The 19,525-nt window shown below is 47.9% G+C and overlaps 1 protein-coding gene across 3 annotated transcripts in view; it reads left to right on the top strand.

Moving 5' to 3' along the window:
- LOC138569993 (uncharacterized) overlaps positions 1-19,525 on the top strand; it is a 132,096-nt gene that overhangs the window by 56,351 nt on the left and 56,220 nt on the right. For all 3 annotated transcript variants that reach the window (XM_069648505.1, XM_069648507.1, XM_069648506.1), the window contains one exon: positions 14,359-14,562. In XM_069648505.1, coding sequence (XP_069504606.1) covers positions 14,359-14,562 — 204 coding nt within the window. The remainder of the gene's footprint in view (positions 1-14,358; positions 14,563-19,525) is intronic.

Here is a 19,525-nt window from a genome sequence, read left to right as displayed (position 1 = left end):
TCTTGACTCATGACACCCCAGTGGGAGGCAGACTTTCTCAGCATCTGAAAGAATGGCAGGGTATTACTTCAGATGCTTGGGCATTACAAACCATAGCCCAACATTACTGCCTCCCCTTCATTCAGAGACCTCGGAATCATCCACCAGAGAGCCATTCATTAAAGGTTCCAGATCCATTCCTTGTGCAGGACATTTTGACCCTGCTAGAGAAAGGTGCTATAGAGCCAGTGCCTGTAACAGAGAGGAACAAAGGATGGTATTCTCCATATTTCCTGATCCCCAAGAAGGACGGAGGACTGGACTTGAGATACTTGAACAAGTTCCTCAATAAGGACATGTTCAGGATGGTCACACTTTCTCAGATCCTTCAGGCCCTCCAGCTCCAAGATTGAATGGTTTCATTGGAACTTCAGGATGCTTATTTTCATGTACCAATCCATCCCAAGCACAGAAAGCACCTCAGGTTCGCTGTTGGCGGTTCTCATTATCAGTTTCGAGTTCTGCCGTTCGGGCTGACCTCCGCCCAAAGGTTTTCACCAAACTGATAGCAGTGGTGGCAGCGGGTCTCAGGAGAGGGGGGGATTCACGTCTACCCCTACCTGGACGATTGGGTGATCAGGGCGCATTCTCCCAAACAAGTCCTGGATCATCTCAGCGTGACCTGCCAATCTCTCCACAGACTGTGCTTCTCCCTCAATTACAAGAAGTCCCACATATCAAAATCTCCAGTTCAACGGGGTGGTACTGGATACATACTTGGGAAAGACCTTGCCACCTGTGCTGAGGGCTCAAGACATTAAAGGTTATTTGGCGGTGCATTCCATCTTCAAGCGCGCATCTGAGGAAACGTCATATTTTAAAATACCTTTGGTGATACAATTTCTAAAGGGACTCACTAATGTGTTCCAGGTTCCAGTTTGGAACCTTAATCTTGTTTTAAAGGTTCTCATGTGTGCACCATTTGAACCGCTTCATTCATGTCCCTTGAGACTAGTAACATTCATAACCATCTTGTCGGCAGCGCTAACATCAGCCGTAGGGCGAGTTACAGGCACTATCTTCAAAACCACCTTTTACTGTCTTTCATAAGGTCGTCCTTCGGGTCAAACCTTCATTCCTACCTAAGGTCATATCAGATTTTCTTCTGGGACAAAAGATAGTTTTACCTACTTTCTATCCTCCACCTCATCCTGGCAAGGAAGAGGAGAGTCTACACAGACTCGACCCACGAAGGGCTCCGAGTTTGTACATTTCAAGGATGTCAAAATTTCGCCTGGATGACCAACTGTTTATAGGATACACTGGTCATAGGTTGGGACAGGCTGTAACCAAACAGACCATTGTCCAGATGGATTATTTTGGCTATTACCGAATGCTATAGGCTGGCTGGGGAAAATCCCCCGGAAGGCTGGAGAGGCCAATCCACTAGGGGCATGGCTACTTCTTCTGCTCTGCAAAGAGGTGTCACTATAATAGACATTTGTGAGGCAGCCACTTGGTCTACAATTCACACTTTTACAACGCATTACTGCTTTGATTCCACCTTACGTCAGGATGGAAGCTCTGGGAAAGCTATCCTTCATTCTGTTCAGGACAACCATTGATTACAACATTCTTACTCCCGCCTCCAAAACAAACACTGCAGAGTTTATCAAAAGATGAGGAATACGTGGGAGGACACAATCCATTTGAAAAAAAAGTTACTTACCCCTTGTAACGTTCTTTCGATTTTCTTTCGACTGGATGTTCCTCCCACTTATTCTTCATTCCTCCTCCCAGCCTACCCCACAGTAGAATTACCATGTTATTGCAGTTTACGCTCCTTCAGAGTCCAGTATGGTCTAATCCAAGTTAATGCGGGTAGTTGTAATTAAGAATGACACGAAAAAACAGAACTGAAGCCAACGTGCGCTGCGTGTGCTAATATATACCTACGATGACATCATCCTCAAGACAGAGGCTCTCGAACGACATTGAGTCGACCGCATCAACGAACAGCATCCTCTGCTGAATGTTCCCAAGTTGCTGAAGCTGGATATTGAAGATATCAAGAAATGAGGAATACGTGGGAGGAACATCCAGTCGAAAGAACGTTACCAGGGATAAGTAACTTGTTATTTTATCTTCTTTGATGCACAGCCATGTCAGAAGCCGCCCAGGTTTATCCCGTTCCACATGTAGTTTCCAAGTATACTCTGCAAAGTCAAATTTACCTGGGCGATACCAGAGTGCAAAGCATCTGTCGTAATGCCGTCAGGTCATCAGATTCCACCTTCGATCCTCCCCATGTTCCATCCCTCCAATGTCCACCTCAATACATGCGAGGGAGTCTTAATAGCTCCCCCCAAAGCCCTCTCATCTTACCAGTCGCCTCCCCTCGCACAACCACCTTGAAGTCCTCCCACACCACAGGGTGCCCATCTCGTCTACACTGCCCGTATTAGTGTCAAGGAAATTAACTATCACCCCTCCTAGATTTTCCCAAAAGGTGACATCCAGCAGTGCCTCCGACTAAAGCCGCTAGGTGTGAATCAGTGATCTACCTGACCTTCCTCTACACGTGACCATCAGTGGAGTGTGATCAGAGAGAATCCTGGACTGATGCTCTGCGGCTGTGAATTCCCACAGTACTTCAAGTCATGTGAAAACGTAGTATATACGAGTGTGCAACAATGTGAATAGGAATGTTCCGTCTCATGGGTAGCTCACCATACATCTATCAGTTCCAGATCTCCCTATTTCTTCAAAGCTCTTGCTGGGGGAGCGGGTTTCCTAAACGTATTATCTGACCTTTCCACCGATGCATCGAGGGTGCAATTAAAATTCCCTCCCCAGATCCACTGGGCATGCCTGAACGGCGACAACCTCAAGTAAAGCGAGGTAAAGAAGGATGTGGCTGCGTGGTTGGGGGCATACATATTCATGATGCACAATTCCCTGCCCTATAGAAGTCCCAGGACCAGCGCCATCCTACCTTCGTCATCACTCTTTGTTTCCAGGTGCCTAAATGGGACAGTCAGTGCTATCCACACCAGCACTCTGCATGCAAATGCAGAGTAGGGTGAGCCGTACATTTGCCCACCCCACTTCGTGGCAAGTACAGTCCGTCTTTCTTACGTGCGGGGCATCTCCTATATTAGGGCAATTCCAGCCCTCTTCCTTCGCAAGTATGATAACCCTCTCAGCCATTTAATAAAGCCATTCCAATCACGGACATTTCATGTGGCCACCCGCACTTTGCTATTCATACCCCATCAACCTCGAGCCAAGCCTCTTCCCAGGGACCCTCTTTCGCCCTGTTTGCACCTCCTTCCAACACCCATAACCACACCCACAACACTGCCACTCCTTGCACCAGTTCACACCCAGGATTCCCCCTCTCCACCAACTGGACCTTCTGTACAAGCAGATGCCCATACCCAACCCAGCATCCCAAGAACCCTCCAGGCCCCCTTCCAACCTCCCTCCTCCAGCTTCCATCTACATAACTGCCTATGTCTCCAGGCCAAACCTGCTTTCCGCACTCTCCCTCTCAACTTCTCAGGCGTCAAACAGCAGTGGGTACCATATACCTACTCCAAGGTGATCCCCAACTGGAAGCTGAACTCCATCCTCAAACAAATGAACTCCCCCCGCATCCCTCCGACCAAAAAACAAAACTCACCCTCTAACAACTGCCCCCCCACCCATCCCTCTAAACATAACGACCCAATAGCTCTAGGCATATCCAGGTCTAACTGTTTCCCGCATAGCCCCTCCCTTCTTCCGGGTCACGCACAGCAGCAGTACCCTCTAACTGGCACCTAAAAGGTCACTGTCCTTAGTAGCGTGTAAGCCACAGATGCGGCAGGCAGCCGACCCCCAGAAACTAAGAGAACAAAGGTAGCGGCCTAACATGTCTAATGCCGGCTCCCGCAACTCATTCATCTTTATGCCCTATGAATCAACAGTACTTGCAGTTCCGGTATCTTCATGGTACATAATTTCTTCTTGCTGGCAGTTGAGCTATCCCCAACAAGTCCATCCATGAATTCGCCTCCCTAGTGTCCAGTTTGCAGCACCTTCAACTTTGTATGGTAAATAAGCATATATCAGAGATTTGCTCGACTGAGCCTCTCCTTAGTAGGTCCAAGTGCCACCCTTCACCTTTGCACCAGCTGTGTGTAATCTGGGTAAATAGTAAGCTTTGAGAACGCTCGCTCAATCACCCTGGCCTCCCTAGAGAAGGCCAGTGTCGTCTCTCTGACTTAGTAATTTAGGAACCTGGCAATTAGCAGTCTCTTGGCCAGGAACCTGTGCCCGCTCTACTGCGAATCCCTGTGACAATGTTCCTGGGCCAACCTACTGTAATAGCAAGTTCTCTACATAGGAAGTAGGATCCCATCCCTCCTCTCCTTTGAGCAGCCCAAAGATCCGTACATTATTCCACCTTGCTCTGCCTTCAGCATCCTCTGCGCGACGTTCCAACTCCCGGACCTTCTCCGTCAGTGTGGCAAGTTCAGATTGGTTCCCAGCGATATTAGCTTTATTCTCCTCATCTCGATCTTATGTTTCAGGGATGCCTGTAGTGTTGCAACTGCTGCCAGTATCCTCTCATCCCCCTGATGACTCATTGGCGTGGCGGCAGGCTCACTACTATTTTGCGGCCGTGGCTGAATTGCCCTACCACCATCCTTCTGGGTGAAAGCCTCCATGACAGTTTGCCTGGCCTTGTCTCTGCCGTGTTTGCTCGGCATCAGTAAGTAGTTTCAGGCACCCCCAGAGGACCGGCAGAACAGAGCTCCTGCACCAGTCCACCTTGGGCCGTCCGATTCAGCCGCCTCTGCAAGCCGTCACCCAACTGAATGAGCAAGGGTGGTCTCGTGCCCCCCCCCCCCCTCTCGCTCCTGCACTTTCTCCCTTGAGCAGCTAGGGCAAGGCTCAATGACCCGCTGAAACCTACTCTCCCCTTCAGAGTCCACCCCTCTGCAGATACGTCAGCTATCCGTTCGAGTTGGCGCAGCCCCCTCCTCACAGCAACTCTCCCTGCAACTGGGTAGCAGCCGAGGGAACTATTGCACACCCCTAGGCAGTCTCTGCCACACTCCCTTCGGCCAGGTGTCGCTCTGCACTGTCTCACAGATCTCACTTCTCTAGCTGCTCCGCTTAGGGCCCGCACTTATGATGCGCAATACTCTGCGAAAGGCCAGCAAAGGTGCTCTCAGGCCTCTCCACTCATAGACCATGGAGAAGGTATTAACTCTGCTACTCCCACTGTGGCGCTCAATGTAGGATCTCAGAGGTGCGCACTCCAGAATGCCCTCCAATTTAACTTGCCATTAGCTTCGCCAAAGGCTCCACCACTGGTTCCAGTCACACAGCTTCCAAGGAGCTGTTTCACTCCCATGTTGCTCCAGCAAAGTACTTGGTCCGGAGTGTGGGTGCTGCACTTTATCTTTCCAGCAGCGCCTGAGGGTTCCTGCCGGTCACCACACCTACCGAGCAAGTTATGTTATGTTATGTTATTTTGCATTTATATAGCGCCTTATATACCATTGGGATGGTTTGAAGGCGCTGGTAGGTTGAACGCCCTTGGGAACCGAAGTTCAGTTCAGTAGAGAGGGTAGAGCGAGTCCAAAGGTGCGTGTGCGCACCAGGTATGTGTGCAGCTGGTGCGGAGTTCATGTGGTAGCTGCTTCTTAGCGGTAGGTGTGGTGGTTGAGAGATCAGGAGTATGTGTTTGCTCTGGCCGGAGTTATCCAGACCGAGTGTGGCGGCATTAGGCCTGAGGAGAACGCCTGGCTAGGGGGTGTGAAACCAGCAATGTTTACTTAGAGTGATGGGGAGTGAGCGGCAGATGTTGATATGAGAACAGTTATACCGAATGGTGTCATAGTATCTCTGTGTTCTAGTTGAGTGGTGGTGTAAAGGAGAGAGTAAGCGTGCGGTGTGGTATGCTGTATGCTCTTTCAGATGTTCCCTGTGATTCAAAAGCCTATTATGTACGTCACGCAGTTCTGTGTGGTCAGGTCCGTTCTATGCATTTTTGTTCATTTCAGGCGTTCAAGATTGCCCTACACACTCATGTCTGCTCGACACACTCGCGCACTCTGGTTCACCTTGCGTGTGCTAGTCGATCCTTCAATCTCAAGTGTGCCCCACGCATGCTCTCAAGTGTTCCATACGCATGCACTCATGTCCTCTTCGCGCATGCACTCCAGTCTACCCTGCGCCTGTACTCATGTCTACCTACACACTCAACCGCTCTGTATACTCGTCCGCTCTGTATACACATTCGTTCTGTACGCTCATCTGATCTACACACTCATCTGGTCCACACACTCGTCCGCTCAACATACTCATCCGTTCTATGTACTATTCATCCGTTCAGCGTACTCATCCGTTCAGCATACTCATCCGCTCTACACACCCATCCGTTCCATACACTCATTCGTTCCATGTGTTCATCCGCTCCACACACTCATCAGTTCCACACACTCATCAGTTCCACACACTCATCCGCTCCACATACACTCATCCGCTCCACATACACTCGTCCGCTCCACATACACTCGTCCGCTCCACATACACTCGTCCGCTCCACATACACTCGTCCGCTCCACATACACTCGTCCGCTCCACATACACTCGTCCGCTCCACATACACTCGTCCGCTCCACATACACTCGTCCGGTCTACACGCTCGTCCGGTCCACAACACTCGTCCGGTCCACAACACTCGTCCGGTCCACAACACTCGTCCGGTCCACAACACTCGTCCGGTCCACAACACTCGTCCGGTCCACAACACTCGTCCGGTCCACAACACTCGTCCGGTCCACAACACTCGTCCGGCGCACCCACTCATCTGTACAACATACTACTTGTCCGCTTGACAATAATACTCGTCTGCTCTATGTATCCATCCGTTCCACACACTCATCCGCTCTATGTATTCATCTGCTCCATACACTCATCTGTTCCACACAATCATCGGCTCCACCTATTGATCCGCTCTGCAGATTCGTCCGTTCTACGTATTCGTCCGTTCTACGTATACGTCCGTTCTACGTATTCGTCCGTTCTACGTATTCGTCCGTTCTATGCACTCGTCCGCTCTACGTACTCGTCCGTTCCACAACACTCAGCCGCTCTCCACACTCAGCCGCTCTCCACACTCAGCCGCTCTCCACACTCAGCCGCTCTCCACACTCAGCCGCTCTCCACGCTTCTCCGCTCTCCACGCTCCTCCGCTCTCCACGCTCCTCCGCTCTCCACGCTCCTCCGCTCTCCACGCTCCTCCGCTCTCCACGCTCCTCCGCTCTCCACGCTCCTCCGCTCTCCACGTTCATCCGCTCCCCACGCTCATCCTCTCTACATGCTCGTTCGCTCTTACACGTTCGTCTGGCCAAACATTCATCCAGTCTATACGTTTGTCCGTTTAGTATAGTCATCAGTTCTACGCCCTCCTGTGTTCTGTTCGCTTCTCTGTATTTGCGTACTCGTCAACTCTACACGTACTCGTCAACTCTACACGCTCGTCCGCTCTACACACCCAACCACTCTGCACACTCATTGGTTTTAGTATGTTCATTTATTTCATCCGATCTCCATACTCATTTGATCTTTCTAGTCGTCTGTTCTTCCACTCATGCACCCTTCCACTTAGTGTATTCATCTGTTCTATACGCTTCATCCATTCTAACTATTTCATCTATGACATTCGCTACGTTCCCTCCTTATTCATTATGTCCATTTCATCGGTTCGGATCTCCTTACTTTCCTAATGATTTATTCCTATTATCCACTTCACTGTTTGATCTACATTACTCGTTTAGTTCTGTGTGTCTTTCTAGTTTACATTCGAGTTTATTTAGCTGTCATTTAGCTGTTTATTTTTTGGGTTCGGGTAGTTTGTTGGGTCGGTGTTATTGTGATGATGCTAGTTTGGAAACCGGTGGGTTTTAGGGGAAGAGCTAGGTTTTCGGTAGTTTGCGGAAGGCTGTAAATCCTCGGTTAGGCGGATGTGGGGTGGGAGCGAGTTCCACAGGGTTGGGGCCAGGGCTGAGAATGATGATCCGCCTAACCTGACATCCAGACAGGGAAGGGCACCCGCCAACAGTCCCCGCAGTGTACCTTCCCTTCTGCAGCCCAGTGAGAGCAGGCCCGTTCTCACAACGAAGTTGCTCCCTTGTTCCCCGCCGCTAGAGTGCCTTCTCCTCTCTCTGCCGGTATCCAAAGCCTCTTCGCTTCAACTCGACTCTGGGCCAGGTCTGCCTCAAGCTCTCTAGGTCTTGGCAGCTTCCCCGAGTCAGCACACACTCGTAGTATACCATCTGCGGGGGACGCTTCCACAACTCTCTGGGGAGCCCCTCTCTCCACCGCCATAGCTCATCAGTGCCGCTCGGGAGTGCACTCTGGCTCACCCTCTGCTCACAGTCACTTGGGGGCTACCACATTGGTTCCCAGAGGCTATTCTTCTCGGGCGACTTTTCAGAACACTCCAATATTGGAGCCCTGCACTTGCGGGGTCAATCTCTCGCAGGCTTGTTCCGCTGCATGAATTTAGTGCCAAAGTATGTATTTTATCAGGCAATTAATGAAGGATCTAGCGGGAGCTTCAAAGGACCGCTGCTCACCGCATGGCTGCTGGACACGCCCCCCCCCCACCCCATCGCATTCCTACATATCCTTCTTTCACCCCTTCCCAAAACCGTTTTTTTGAGGTTGGGACATAAACGTGTGTCCGTAAATAACCAAACTGTTGCAAATGTGGCAACCTGTTTCTATGTAGGAAATGCTGGAATCCCTCACAGATCCAGAGGCACATGGGTGCATGTGGTGAGATCGCTCTCAGGAAAGTAGTGCATGTCAGGAACAGAAATGTTGTGGTAGTAAGTGTGTAGTGTTTATTATTGAAGGATACATGGAAACAAATAACATTTGTGCAAAGATTGTGCATGAGCTATGTGACGAATCCCAGGGTATTGTCACTGCTCCAATGGTGGAAGCCTGTTCCCAGTGAGGTGAGGCCGCTACCCGATGGTTCCCCTGAGGGTGGTACTCAGTGGGTGGATTTCATGGGGAGGGAAGCCCTCTGGGACCAGTGACGATAGCCTGTGGAGAACGTGGTATTCACACTCTACATTTCTGTCCGCTCTTTCCTCTCACCCCACTCAGTTTTTTTGTAGTCCCCTACGCCTCATCTCTGTAGAGTAGAGGACTTCATTCATACAGATCATACTGGGACGAGGAAGAGTGAGGTTTACCCAGGTGGAGAGCATACATCACTGACACGAAGAAGATCAGGCAAGGAGGCAAAAGCCCACAGCGAAACCAACATACGCGGTACAGTCTACTAGAGGTAGCCCCGGTGATAAAAATCAAGGAAGGACTTTGTACCTGTCAAGCCAGTTGTGGAGGAGCTCGGAACCACACACCGGTTCTGTGGTGAGAGACCCAAGGAGAAGAGAATGAGATGCTGATGAAGAGGGATGAGTGTCTCCAGTAGCTCCATGGAGCAGGGGTCTGTCTGGGTATCGGGGAAAGAGGAAATATGACTGGGAAAGCCAAAGCAAGGAGAAGGCGCGCAGCCGAGAATGCGAGAGCAAGCCTACTGCTGCAGAGCTGCCAAGGGCAGGACGCCGAACGCGGAAGCAGTACAGAAACCCTGCTCTACTCCCAGAACAGGTCAGAGAACGCAACAACATTTTCCAAAGGTAGGGAAATGCCTGGGCCAGCTGGTGGAACAGGGGCGGGGGGGTCAAATAGATTAAAGAGATACTTGCCAATAATCTGAGAGGCATAAAGGAATAGGGAAAGAACTGTAAAAACTGGAATGGACTTCACACAATATCCTATGTGGCAGGAGAGTACACCAGGTCTGTTCAATTGGACATTGAGTGAAGCAGGGGCAGAGGGCCCACAAAAGCAGCACACCAATGTCCGGGTCCCATACAAAGTTAGGCAGCCCTGCAAAAGCAGCACACAGGAGTCAAGGACCCACACAAGTCTGAAGAAGCACGGAGTCAAGGAGCTGGGGCCCAGAGCAAGTCTGCGAAATCCAGAGATAATCAAAGTGGTCTGGGACCCACACAAAAGAGAAACAAGCTTCAGAACAAATTGAGGAGATCCCGAGACAGCCCACAGAGGTCTGGGACCCACGAATTCTAAGATCTACAGTCAAGTCTGGCAGGATAGGGAAGCAGACTTGACACTACATTTGTGAGCTGGAGAAAAAACAGGGTAAGAGACTCCCCCCTGATACTTGTCTGGCAGGAAAATGAACTAGATTTGAAACTAAATTGTTGAACTGGAGAAAGAATAGGGAAAGTGAGGCCCCCGCCCTCCTTTCTAATATTTGGAAACTGTGTTTTTGTTGTAAGAAGACCTACAGTCAAGTCTGGCAGGACAGTAACTCAGACTTGATATTACATGGTGAAAGAAGAGGGGGAACAATTCGCCATTAAATATATATTTTGTTTGTATACATGTGGGCGAAGAAAAGTGCAGTGTATGTCGAAGATGCACAGGACCCTCCTGCATCAATAGCCAAGGCAGGGAGGAGTGATTACTGTCCTTGGCTCCCACAACAAAGCAGCACCAGTAAAGTCAGCACAGCCGGTGAGTCAGAGAGACTGATAGCAGACCAGTCTGTGTTAGAACCAAGGTTGCGAGCGGCAACATTGTATGAAGAAATCTGCAAAGAAGAGTATGAGGCATGTGTGATGAACGACGCAAATATAATTGAATGTCTAAGGAGTGACTGGACTTTTGAAACCAAGATGGATACCATATACAGAGTAGTCTGGCTTCACGTTGGTGATCATTTAAAGGTCTCTGTTAGGTATCCAACTGAGAGTGTAAAATTGTTGAATTGTGAAATGAAAGTGGTCCTGTAATGGGTCATGCTAAACCCTCTGCACATTCGAAAGTCTTCGATAGCTAATACGAACTGAAATTGGTCAGAGCCCGGCTGAGGGAGACTAATTGTGGAAAAGGGATCTGAGCCCGGCTGAGGGGGGAACCGGGTTGAACCGCGAGTCACCAGAGAAAAGATATTCTATAAGCATTTGAGAAAAGGATCTGAGCCTGGCTGAGGGGGATCCAGGGTGAAGAGTAACTCACCTGAATTCAGTCTTAGTAAAGGAACCTTTCGTTTCTTTTGGTACATCAGGCCCTCTGAATCGAGACACTTTGGTATCTTAAGAGACTTTGGCACAGAGGCCTTGATGTTGGTAATGCAACTGTGTCCTTGTGCCGAAGAAGCCTGAGAGTGTGCTATACTTGGGTGAACCGCCTTGTCCCATGCTGAAAACATGGGGGAGGGGTAACGCCCTTCATATCCTGACTTATCATTTTGTGAACACTTCTTTATTTTTCATGACCATTATCCCACACTATTTGTAATGGGCGGTAGGGATTGCCAATAGATTTTTGTTAGTATAGGCCCTTTCATGTTGACAAGACTCCACTAGGACTGCCTTCTTTATTATTTGGTGGTTGTAGCTTGCTCCCATCTTTAGATTTAGATAGGCATTTATCACACTTTTGTCAAAGTTCAATAAACACCCTTGAACTGTGGTCACTTGTGTCTGTCTTATCTCAATACCATGTTTTCCTTACACCTGCCAGACTTGACTGTAGATCTTAGAATTCTAGAAAATGTCTCTTCTTTTGGAAATGGGTCCTCAGCCCTTTGTTTTAGCTTCTTGCACCTCTCGTTCTCTCTTATGTGGGTCCCAGACCCCACTGGGCTGTCTCAGGATCTCCCGACTTGTTCTGTAGCTTGTTTCTCTTTTGTGTTTCCCAAAGACCCCTTTATATTATCTTAGGATCTCCCTGACTTGCAGTGGGCCCCAGTCCCTTGACTGTGTATTTCTTTGGACTTCTGTGGGTCCTTGAACCATGTGTGCTGCTTTTACGGGGTTCGCCCAACTTCGCATGGGTGCCAGACCCTGGTGTGCTGCTTTTGTGCGCCCTCTGGCCCTACTTCACTCAATGTCCAATTGAACAGACATGGTGCACTATCCTGCCATGTACTGTTCCACAAAGGATATTTCGTACAGTTCGTTCCAGTTTTTAAATTTATTTTGCTATCCCACCAGCCAGCCTGACCCTTTCCCTACCTTTGGGAAATGTCACAGTCTCCAGTCTGTCCTGGGAGTAGAGTGGGGCTTCTGTACTGCTTCTTCCTTTGGGGTCCTGCCCTCGGTGGCTTGGCTGCGCAGCGGTAGGCTCGCTCTTGCATCCTCAATCGCGCGCCATATCCTTGCTTTGGCTTCGCCGAGCGGGTTTCCTCTTTCCCAGTCATCGGACAGGTCCCTGCTCTGTTATCGTCACCAGTGAAAAACCTGGATTGTTGGCTGAAATGATTGGCCACATTTACACATTTAGAAACCATTATAGGTGCAAGGAAGAATCCAAGTGGTATGGGGAGATAGATGGCAGAATATATACTAAGATCACGTCCGCTCGTGATGCACTCTACAGAGATATTGCATAGCCGCTGGTGCAGCGTTGTGGATAAACATAAAAACAACACAAACGTGACATCCCCCCGTGCGCAATGACATAGCACATAGAGCGCCCATTTTGAAAAATCGGCGTGCTAGCCCCCATTGAAAACTGCTCGCGGACACGTTGGTATGCAGGAAATCTGCTCCAATCTATTACTTTTTACCTTTTTTTCATTACTATTTTAAATTGAATTGATCCCATTATGGAGATCCAACTAAAATCTATCCATGAATTATTGGGCAATCGAGCGCTTTACAGAGAGTACGCAAGGTTTAGAAGAAAGCGAGGGATCAACCTCATGTATTTGTCTTTATTCCCTTGCCCAAATATCTGTGACATTTACTTGCGTTTCTGCCTAAATCAGTTTGCAACCTTGGAAAGGAGGTCAAAGTGGGATAAGTCAATAACTCATAAAAGTTGTAGGTTTTCTAAGTCCAATATTGTAGAAACAATAAAACCTATCATTCTGACCTGCACTGCTTTTGGGAAGCCGCGGCTGCGCTACCTGGGCAAAGTGCTATTGACTGACCTGTTCTGGCTCATGCTTATGTGGGGAAATTTGGTAAAATTGATTTTGCGGCTGCATGCATTCTTATGTGTTTTCTTGGGACAGATAGAATGATTGTTTAATTATTTTTATCTTCTGTATAATTGATAAAATGTAATATTTCTTTTATGGTATTAAGATTGTATTTCTTTCTGTGTATTTTCTGTGTATCTTCTTTTGTACATGTGTAATGTCTACTTTTGTAGACAAAACTCAATAAAAACAAATAAAAAAAAATAAAAAAAACTATCCATCCATACCAGGTTCTGCTGCAGGATCTGATAGGAATCCACATTCCACTTCTATATAAAACATCCTTCTTCCATTCTAAATGATACAACCATTATGTGAGTAGTCACTCACCTCTTTAAATAAGTGAACAAGTTTATACTTTGTTTGGGTTATTCACCCACTTTTAAAACAATAGCTGACAGGATATTGTATATACCCACAGAAAACTATATGTGACCCGCTACAGATGACTAAGATGCCCCCGGGGGACCCAGTACCATTTAAGTGTCTTCCATTGTAAGGTAGGCACCTCAGATGATAACTAATCAATAGAAGACGGTCACTATAAAGATGATGAATCGATATTACAAACTCTATATGTATATATGATACTAGATGGAGAATCTCTGCTCAGCCTATAAAGAAGACAACATTCACAACTCGAAGAATAGACCACCTCCATAATCCTCGATGAACGACTGAGGTGATGTTGTATTGCACTTACAACAGTCTACACTATATTTGATGACTTTCATTGACTTTGTAATAAATCCCTAAACTAAAGGAACTTTGTTGATTTACTTACTTTAAAGATATATAAAACATGAAGTATGAAGACTTACTGCTACTTACCTAAGATTTTCTGCCCCTGACGAAGGGACTCTGCTCCCGAAACGCGTTGAGCTCATTATTCTGTATAAAAAAACACTGTTTATTACTATTATTTTTGTACAGCACAAATTAAATTCTGGCCTTTACCAGGGGACGGTAGTGTACACTTATTAGGACACTACTTTTCTCCTGATACACTGTAGCAGCTTTTTGTGCCAGAGCTGCATTTTCTGCCCTGCACCCACAACCTATTTAGCTTTACTGAGTAATACGCCTCCTGTGTCCTTAATCCTTTATCTAAAAAAAAAAGTGTGCGTACTACTAGACCACAATAATAACAGAGTTCATATCAGATCGTACTAACCAATACCCAGTATTGGAATAGAAGGGAAAATGGGGAGGGTTAAAGAATTAATTGACATTTTACTCAGTCAGTGCTAAAATCTGGTCTGCATTGCCTTACTTCCTAGACTTGAACGATGATGCTGATCTAAGCGAGTACCCTGATGACTTTGAGGAAGAAGAAAGTAGTACCCTGGAAGATGTGGTCACCAATGCGCGCTCCGCCATGGAGGTGGAGGCTGACAATGAAGCCTTCCACGATGACCACAAAGGAATGGATGTTCCCTCTGCCTTATCAGCAACGCTAAAAACCTTGCAGGAGAGATGCATTGGTAAGGTAGCCCCCACATTGTTAAGATTTGAATACCTATATTAAATACATTTGATGGAGTACTTTTAATGAATTTACTATTTTACTGCCAAAATATATATAACTAAAACATATGTTTTCTAAAAGATACATGTGAAAGATAAAAAGAAATGTCAGGACTGTTGTCATAAATCTTAGTATTCCTTATCTGAAAATCTACTGTCAAGATATGTAAAATGAGCTGATGGCACTAGAAGAGCGCAAGGGAGCACACATTCCATGGTAATGATTGTTCAATTTGTAAGAAATGTACACACACAGGCACGCACGCACAGATGGAAGGTTACTCACTTATGAGGCCCAACAAGGCCGAAACATGTCTGGGCAGAAGGGATGTCGCCTAGCAGTTGGGGCTGGACTGCCCCTTTTGGGGTGAGAACATGCATGATTTGCATATGGTTTTTCCCCATTTACAATAGCTTGTCAAGTGAAGAACGATGCTCTGGAGGGTTGCCCAGAGCAATGCCAGAGTTTAGGATTAATTCTAAACCTTCCATCCATCACCTCTTTTGTTTTGCTATAGTCACCCCGAGAGGGACGGGCATGCCCAGATGTGGGTCCTGTGCCTGCTGTGCCTCGAGGCCCAAGCTACTCCTCATTGATGATGCACTAGGAGGTTGAAACATGTCTGGGGATGCTTGTGGTCTCGTGCAGAAGGGATGAGACCAATCAGTTGGGGCTGGATTGCCCCTTTTGGGACCAAGCCTGATTTGCATATGGCCTTTCACCTTTCTGTAATGGCTTGGCAGGTGAAGAACGATGGTCTGGAGGGTGGCCTAGAACAATGCCAGAGGTTAAGATTCATTCTACGGAGAGGGGGACGCCATCCTGAGATACCCGAGGGTGGAACTAGGGTGCCTTAAAAAGTTAATCATCTACCCATTTCATGTTTGTCTTCTTAAAATTGTGGGTTTCACATTCACCTTGTTGGTAACTAAGTTGTCAACAACACTTGTTAGACAGCCACTATTTAGCCTCTTTTAAATAAACCATCTCTTGTGGAGGTATAGGACGAAATTACCGAAAATAAATGGTTGCATTGACCAAAAGTTCTACAAATGCTACCACCAAAGGTTCGAACACCAAAAGTTTGAACCTTTGGGGGTAGCATTGTATAAAAAAAATGGGGGCTGCGGGGTGTCCCCCGCATCGCCCTGCTCACTATACTTCATCGTATAGTGAGTGGGGGTTGCGGGGCACACCCCCGCATCCTTCCGTTTAAAAAAAATAAATATGGGGGCTGCGTGGGTGTCGCCTGCAACCCCCGCTCACTATACTTTATGGTATACTTTATGGTATAGTGAGCGGGAGCTGCGGGGAATAACCCTGCAACCTTCCGTTTAAAAAAAAAAAAATACGGGGGCTGCGTGGGTGTCCCCCGCAACCCCTGATCACTATACTTTATGGAAGGCTGCGGGGATATTCCACCCACTTGGTTGTCAAACAGCCCCGGCCGCAACTCCATAACTTAAATTGCATCATGCTCCTGCCTTCCCCTTTTTTGGCCCGGATTAAAGTTCCATTTCCAATTTCTTATTTCGAAGGGATTGTGTCCTCCGATGTATTCCTTATCTTTGATGTTACCCATTCCAGCTTGCTGGCCTCGGAAAGTTTTTTTCAGTAGAGAGCACTGCGCATCGACGTCCCTCGAGTAAGTGTCCATCGACAGCCTCCGTATCGGCGCCGGCGTCATCGTGCGTATAAATAGACTCGCGCAGCGTCCGTTGTTCAGTTCTGTTTTTCTGCGCTTTGTGGGCCTCGGAAACGTGACACTCAGTTCCTTTCTTCAAGAAAAATCTTTTTATTGTTCGAAGATTATTATCTTAATACGATGGCTTCTACCTCTGAACCATCAACTCCACGGTCCGGTTTAAAAAAAATGTTGTGACTGTGGGAAGAAAATGTCGTTAACGGATCCTAATAGGATCTGTTTGTGGTGCCTCGGGTCGGAGCATCACTGTTCGGAATGCGAGGACTGTATGTCCATGACGGCGAAAGCCTTGAAGGAGCATAAGGGGAAGTTAGATAGAGGTAAGAGCTTTAAAATGTCTACTCCCTCGAAAGTTTCTTCGGCTGAGTCGAGACATTCGTCTCCTTGTCGACAAAAGAAACATTCCCGTTCAAGATCTCAAAGCGGTTCTCATCAGTCTTCGAGATCAAAACACTCCAAGAAGAGGCGTCGTAGATCTCCCTCTTCTTGTTCTTCCTCTACCTCCCCAGAAAGGGTCACCTGCCCCACGAAACACAGCTCTCCAGTTAAGTGGGAGGAATGCCATTAAAAAATGCTTAGCGTCTTCGAGAAAGCGGCCTCGACCCCCTCAGAGACGTCTAAAGGTGATACCCTGGGTGAAAGACCCGAAAGATCAAAACGCCACGTGTCGTTGAACCCGGCGAAAGAAACTACTCGAGAGCGTCATGAACCCTTGAGTAAAAACAGTAAGACCGCATCATCGACGCCATCGTCGAAGGTTTCTTCGACTCATAAATCTGCGTCATCGACGCCTTTGTCGGAGGGTCCTTCGACGCATAAATCGGTTGCATGCTGAGACCCTTTATAGGATTCTGATGGCCAGAATAATTGAATTCATGGGGTGGTCTACACCTACACCTTCTTTTCAGCAGGATGACCTTACTGATATTTTAGATAAAGGTCCACAGCAGGATCCTGTGGTTCCCTTTCATACTTCTCTACAATTCTGCAAATTGGGAAACTCCTGAAGTTATCCCTGCAGTAAATAAAAAGCTTTCTGCTAAATACAGGGTATCAGCGTCAAATCCTGAATATCTGAGCAAGCATGCAACTCCAGAGAGTTTAGTTGTACAGGCAACAACTTCATCTAACAGTAGGTCAGCATACCCTACTATTCCAGAGGATAGGGATGATAAAAGATTTGATGCCATGTCAAAAGAAGTATTTTCGGCATGTAGCATGGTGCTTAAGTCAATTAACGCCACTTGCACGCTAGCAAGATTCAGCCACACACTTTGGGAGTGTGCTTCGTCTGCGGCTGACTGTCTTTCAGAAGGAGAAGAAAGGGATGCATTCTTAAACATCATCAGGGATGCAATGTGCGAGTCCCTCCAAACAGGCATTGATTCTGCTGACAGCATCAGAAGGGCCATGGCGGCAAGTAGCACAATCCGTAGATTTGCGTGGTTGCGGAAGTCTGGTTTTCTCCAGATGTACAGGCCAGACTTCTGAACCTGCCCTTTGACGGCACTTCTTTATTTGTGAAGAAGGCTGATGACAGCCTGGAGAAATTACAGACATCCAAGGCAGCAGCGAAATCCCTTGGGGCTGCAATCTGGCAGACTCCAAATCGCCCCTCAGGAACTTCCTGGAGGGGTAGGTCATTTCGCTTTTACTCCTCATTCGGAAAAGGCAGAGGACAGCCGGCTCAAAGGGGCCATAGATGATTTACCCGTCGTGGATGGGGAAAAGGTACAAAAACCACAGCAGGAGCCACTTTACCTTTGGCATCTGCGTCAGCCGCTTCTAAACCCCTCTGAGGTCTCTCCTCACAAGACACCAGAAGGGGGCAGGTTAACTCAACATCTGGCAGAATGGCAGGCTATTACGTCAGATGCTTGGGCATTGGAGACAGTTGCCCAAGGTTACTCCCTGCCCTTCCTACACATTCCTCAGAGTCATCCACCAGGGAACAACTCTTTGAAGTTTCCAGACCCGCTCCTTATGCAGAAGATTGTAGACCTGCTAGAGAAGGGTTCCATAGAACCGGTACCCATAGCGGAGAGGAACAAAGGTTGGTATTCCTCCTACTTCCTAGTACCAAAGGAGGACGGAGGACTGAGACCCATCTTGGACCTGCGAGAATTGAACAAATTCCTCAGGAAAGACAAGTTCAAGATGGTAACTCTTTATCAGATCCTTCAGGCCCTCCAGCTTCAGGACTGGTTGGTATCTCTAGGCCTTCAGGATGCTTATTTCCATGTGACAATTCATCTCAAACACAGGAAATACCTGAGGTTCGCAATTGGCAACTCTCACCATCAATTTCGAGTACTGCCATTTGGGCTGACCTCCGCCCCGACGGTCTTTACCAAGCTAATGGCGGTTGTGGCTGCAAGTATAAGGAGGGAAGGGATTCACGTCTACCCCTACCTGGACGACTGGTTGATCAGAGCAGCATCTTCGGAACAAGCTCAGATCCAGCTAGATTATGTCTGCCACTTCCTTCACAAGCTGGGCTTCTCCCTCAATTTAAAGAAGTCACAAATGATACCATCACAGAGACTCCAGTTCATTGGAGCAGTCCTGGACACTTCCCTGGGAAAAGCCTCGCCACCAGAGGTGAGGGCTCAAGATATTCTACAGATGGTCACCAAGTTTCAAAATGCCCAACGTTTACCAGCCTTCGACGTTTTGAGGTTGCTAGGCCTCATGGCATCCTGCATCTTCCTAGTGCCAGAGGCTCGCCTGAGAATGAGATCCCTCCAGTGGGCACTAAGAACCCAATGGTCGCAATTCTCAGGAAGAATGTCAGATCTCCTTTAAGTCCCGGACAGAGTAGCTCGAGACCTTCAATGGTGGGCCTGTCGGGAGAACATCTTGAAAGGAAAACAGTTTTGGCAACCATGGCCGGAGATAACAGTAGTCACGGATGCCTCACTCACGGGGTGGGGAGCCCATGCCAAAGACTTGACCTTCAGCGGTCGTTGGTCTCAATCAGAGTCCAGACTATACATCAACCTGTTAGAGCTGAGAGCAATCAGACTAGCGCTGAAAGCTTTTCTGCCATCAGTACAGGGAAAGAAAGTCCTGATAATGACGGACAACAAAGTGGCCATGTACTAACTCAACAAAAGAGGAGGCGTAGGGTCACTGCCACTGTGCAGAGAGGCAATGCAGGTCTGGTTTTGGGCAATTCAAGAGGGAATTGGCTGTTCATCTAGCCGGAGAGAAG

The sequence above is a fragment of the Ambystoma mexicanum genome, chromosome 2q (assembly GCF_040938575.1).
Source record: "Ambystoma mexicanum isolate Mex_15411 chromosome 2q, UKY_AmexF1_1, whole genome shotgun sequence".
Taxonomy (NCBI): Eukaryota; Metazoa; Chordata; class Amphibia; order Caudata; family Ambystomatidae; genus Ambystoma; species Ambystoma mexicanum.
This window is presented reverse-complemented; position numbering and strand designations above follow the sequence as displayed.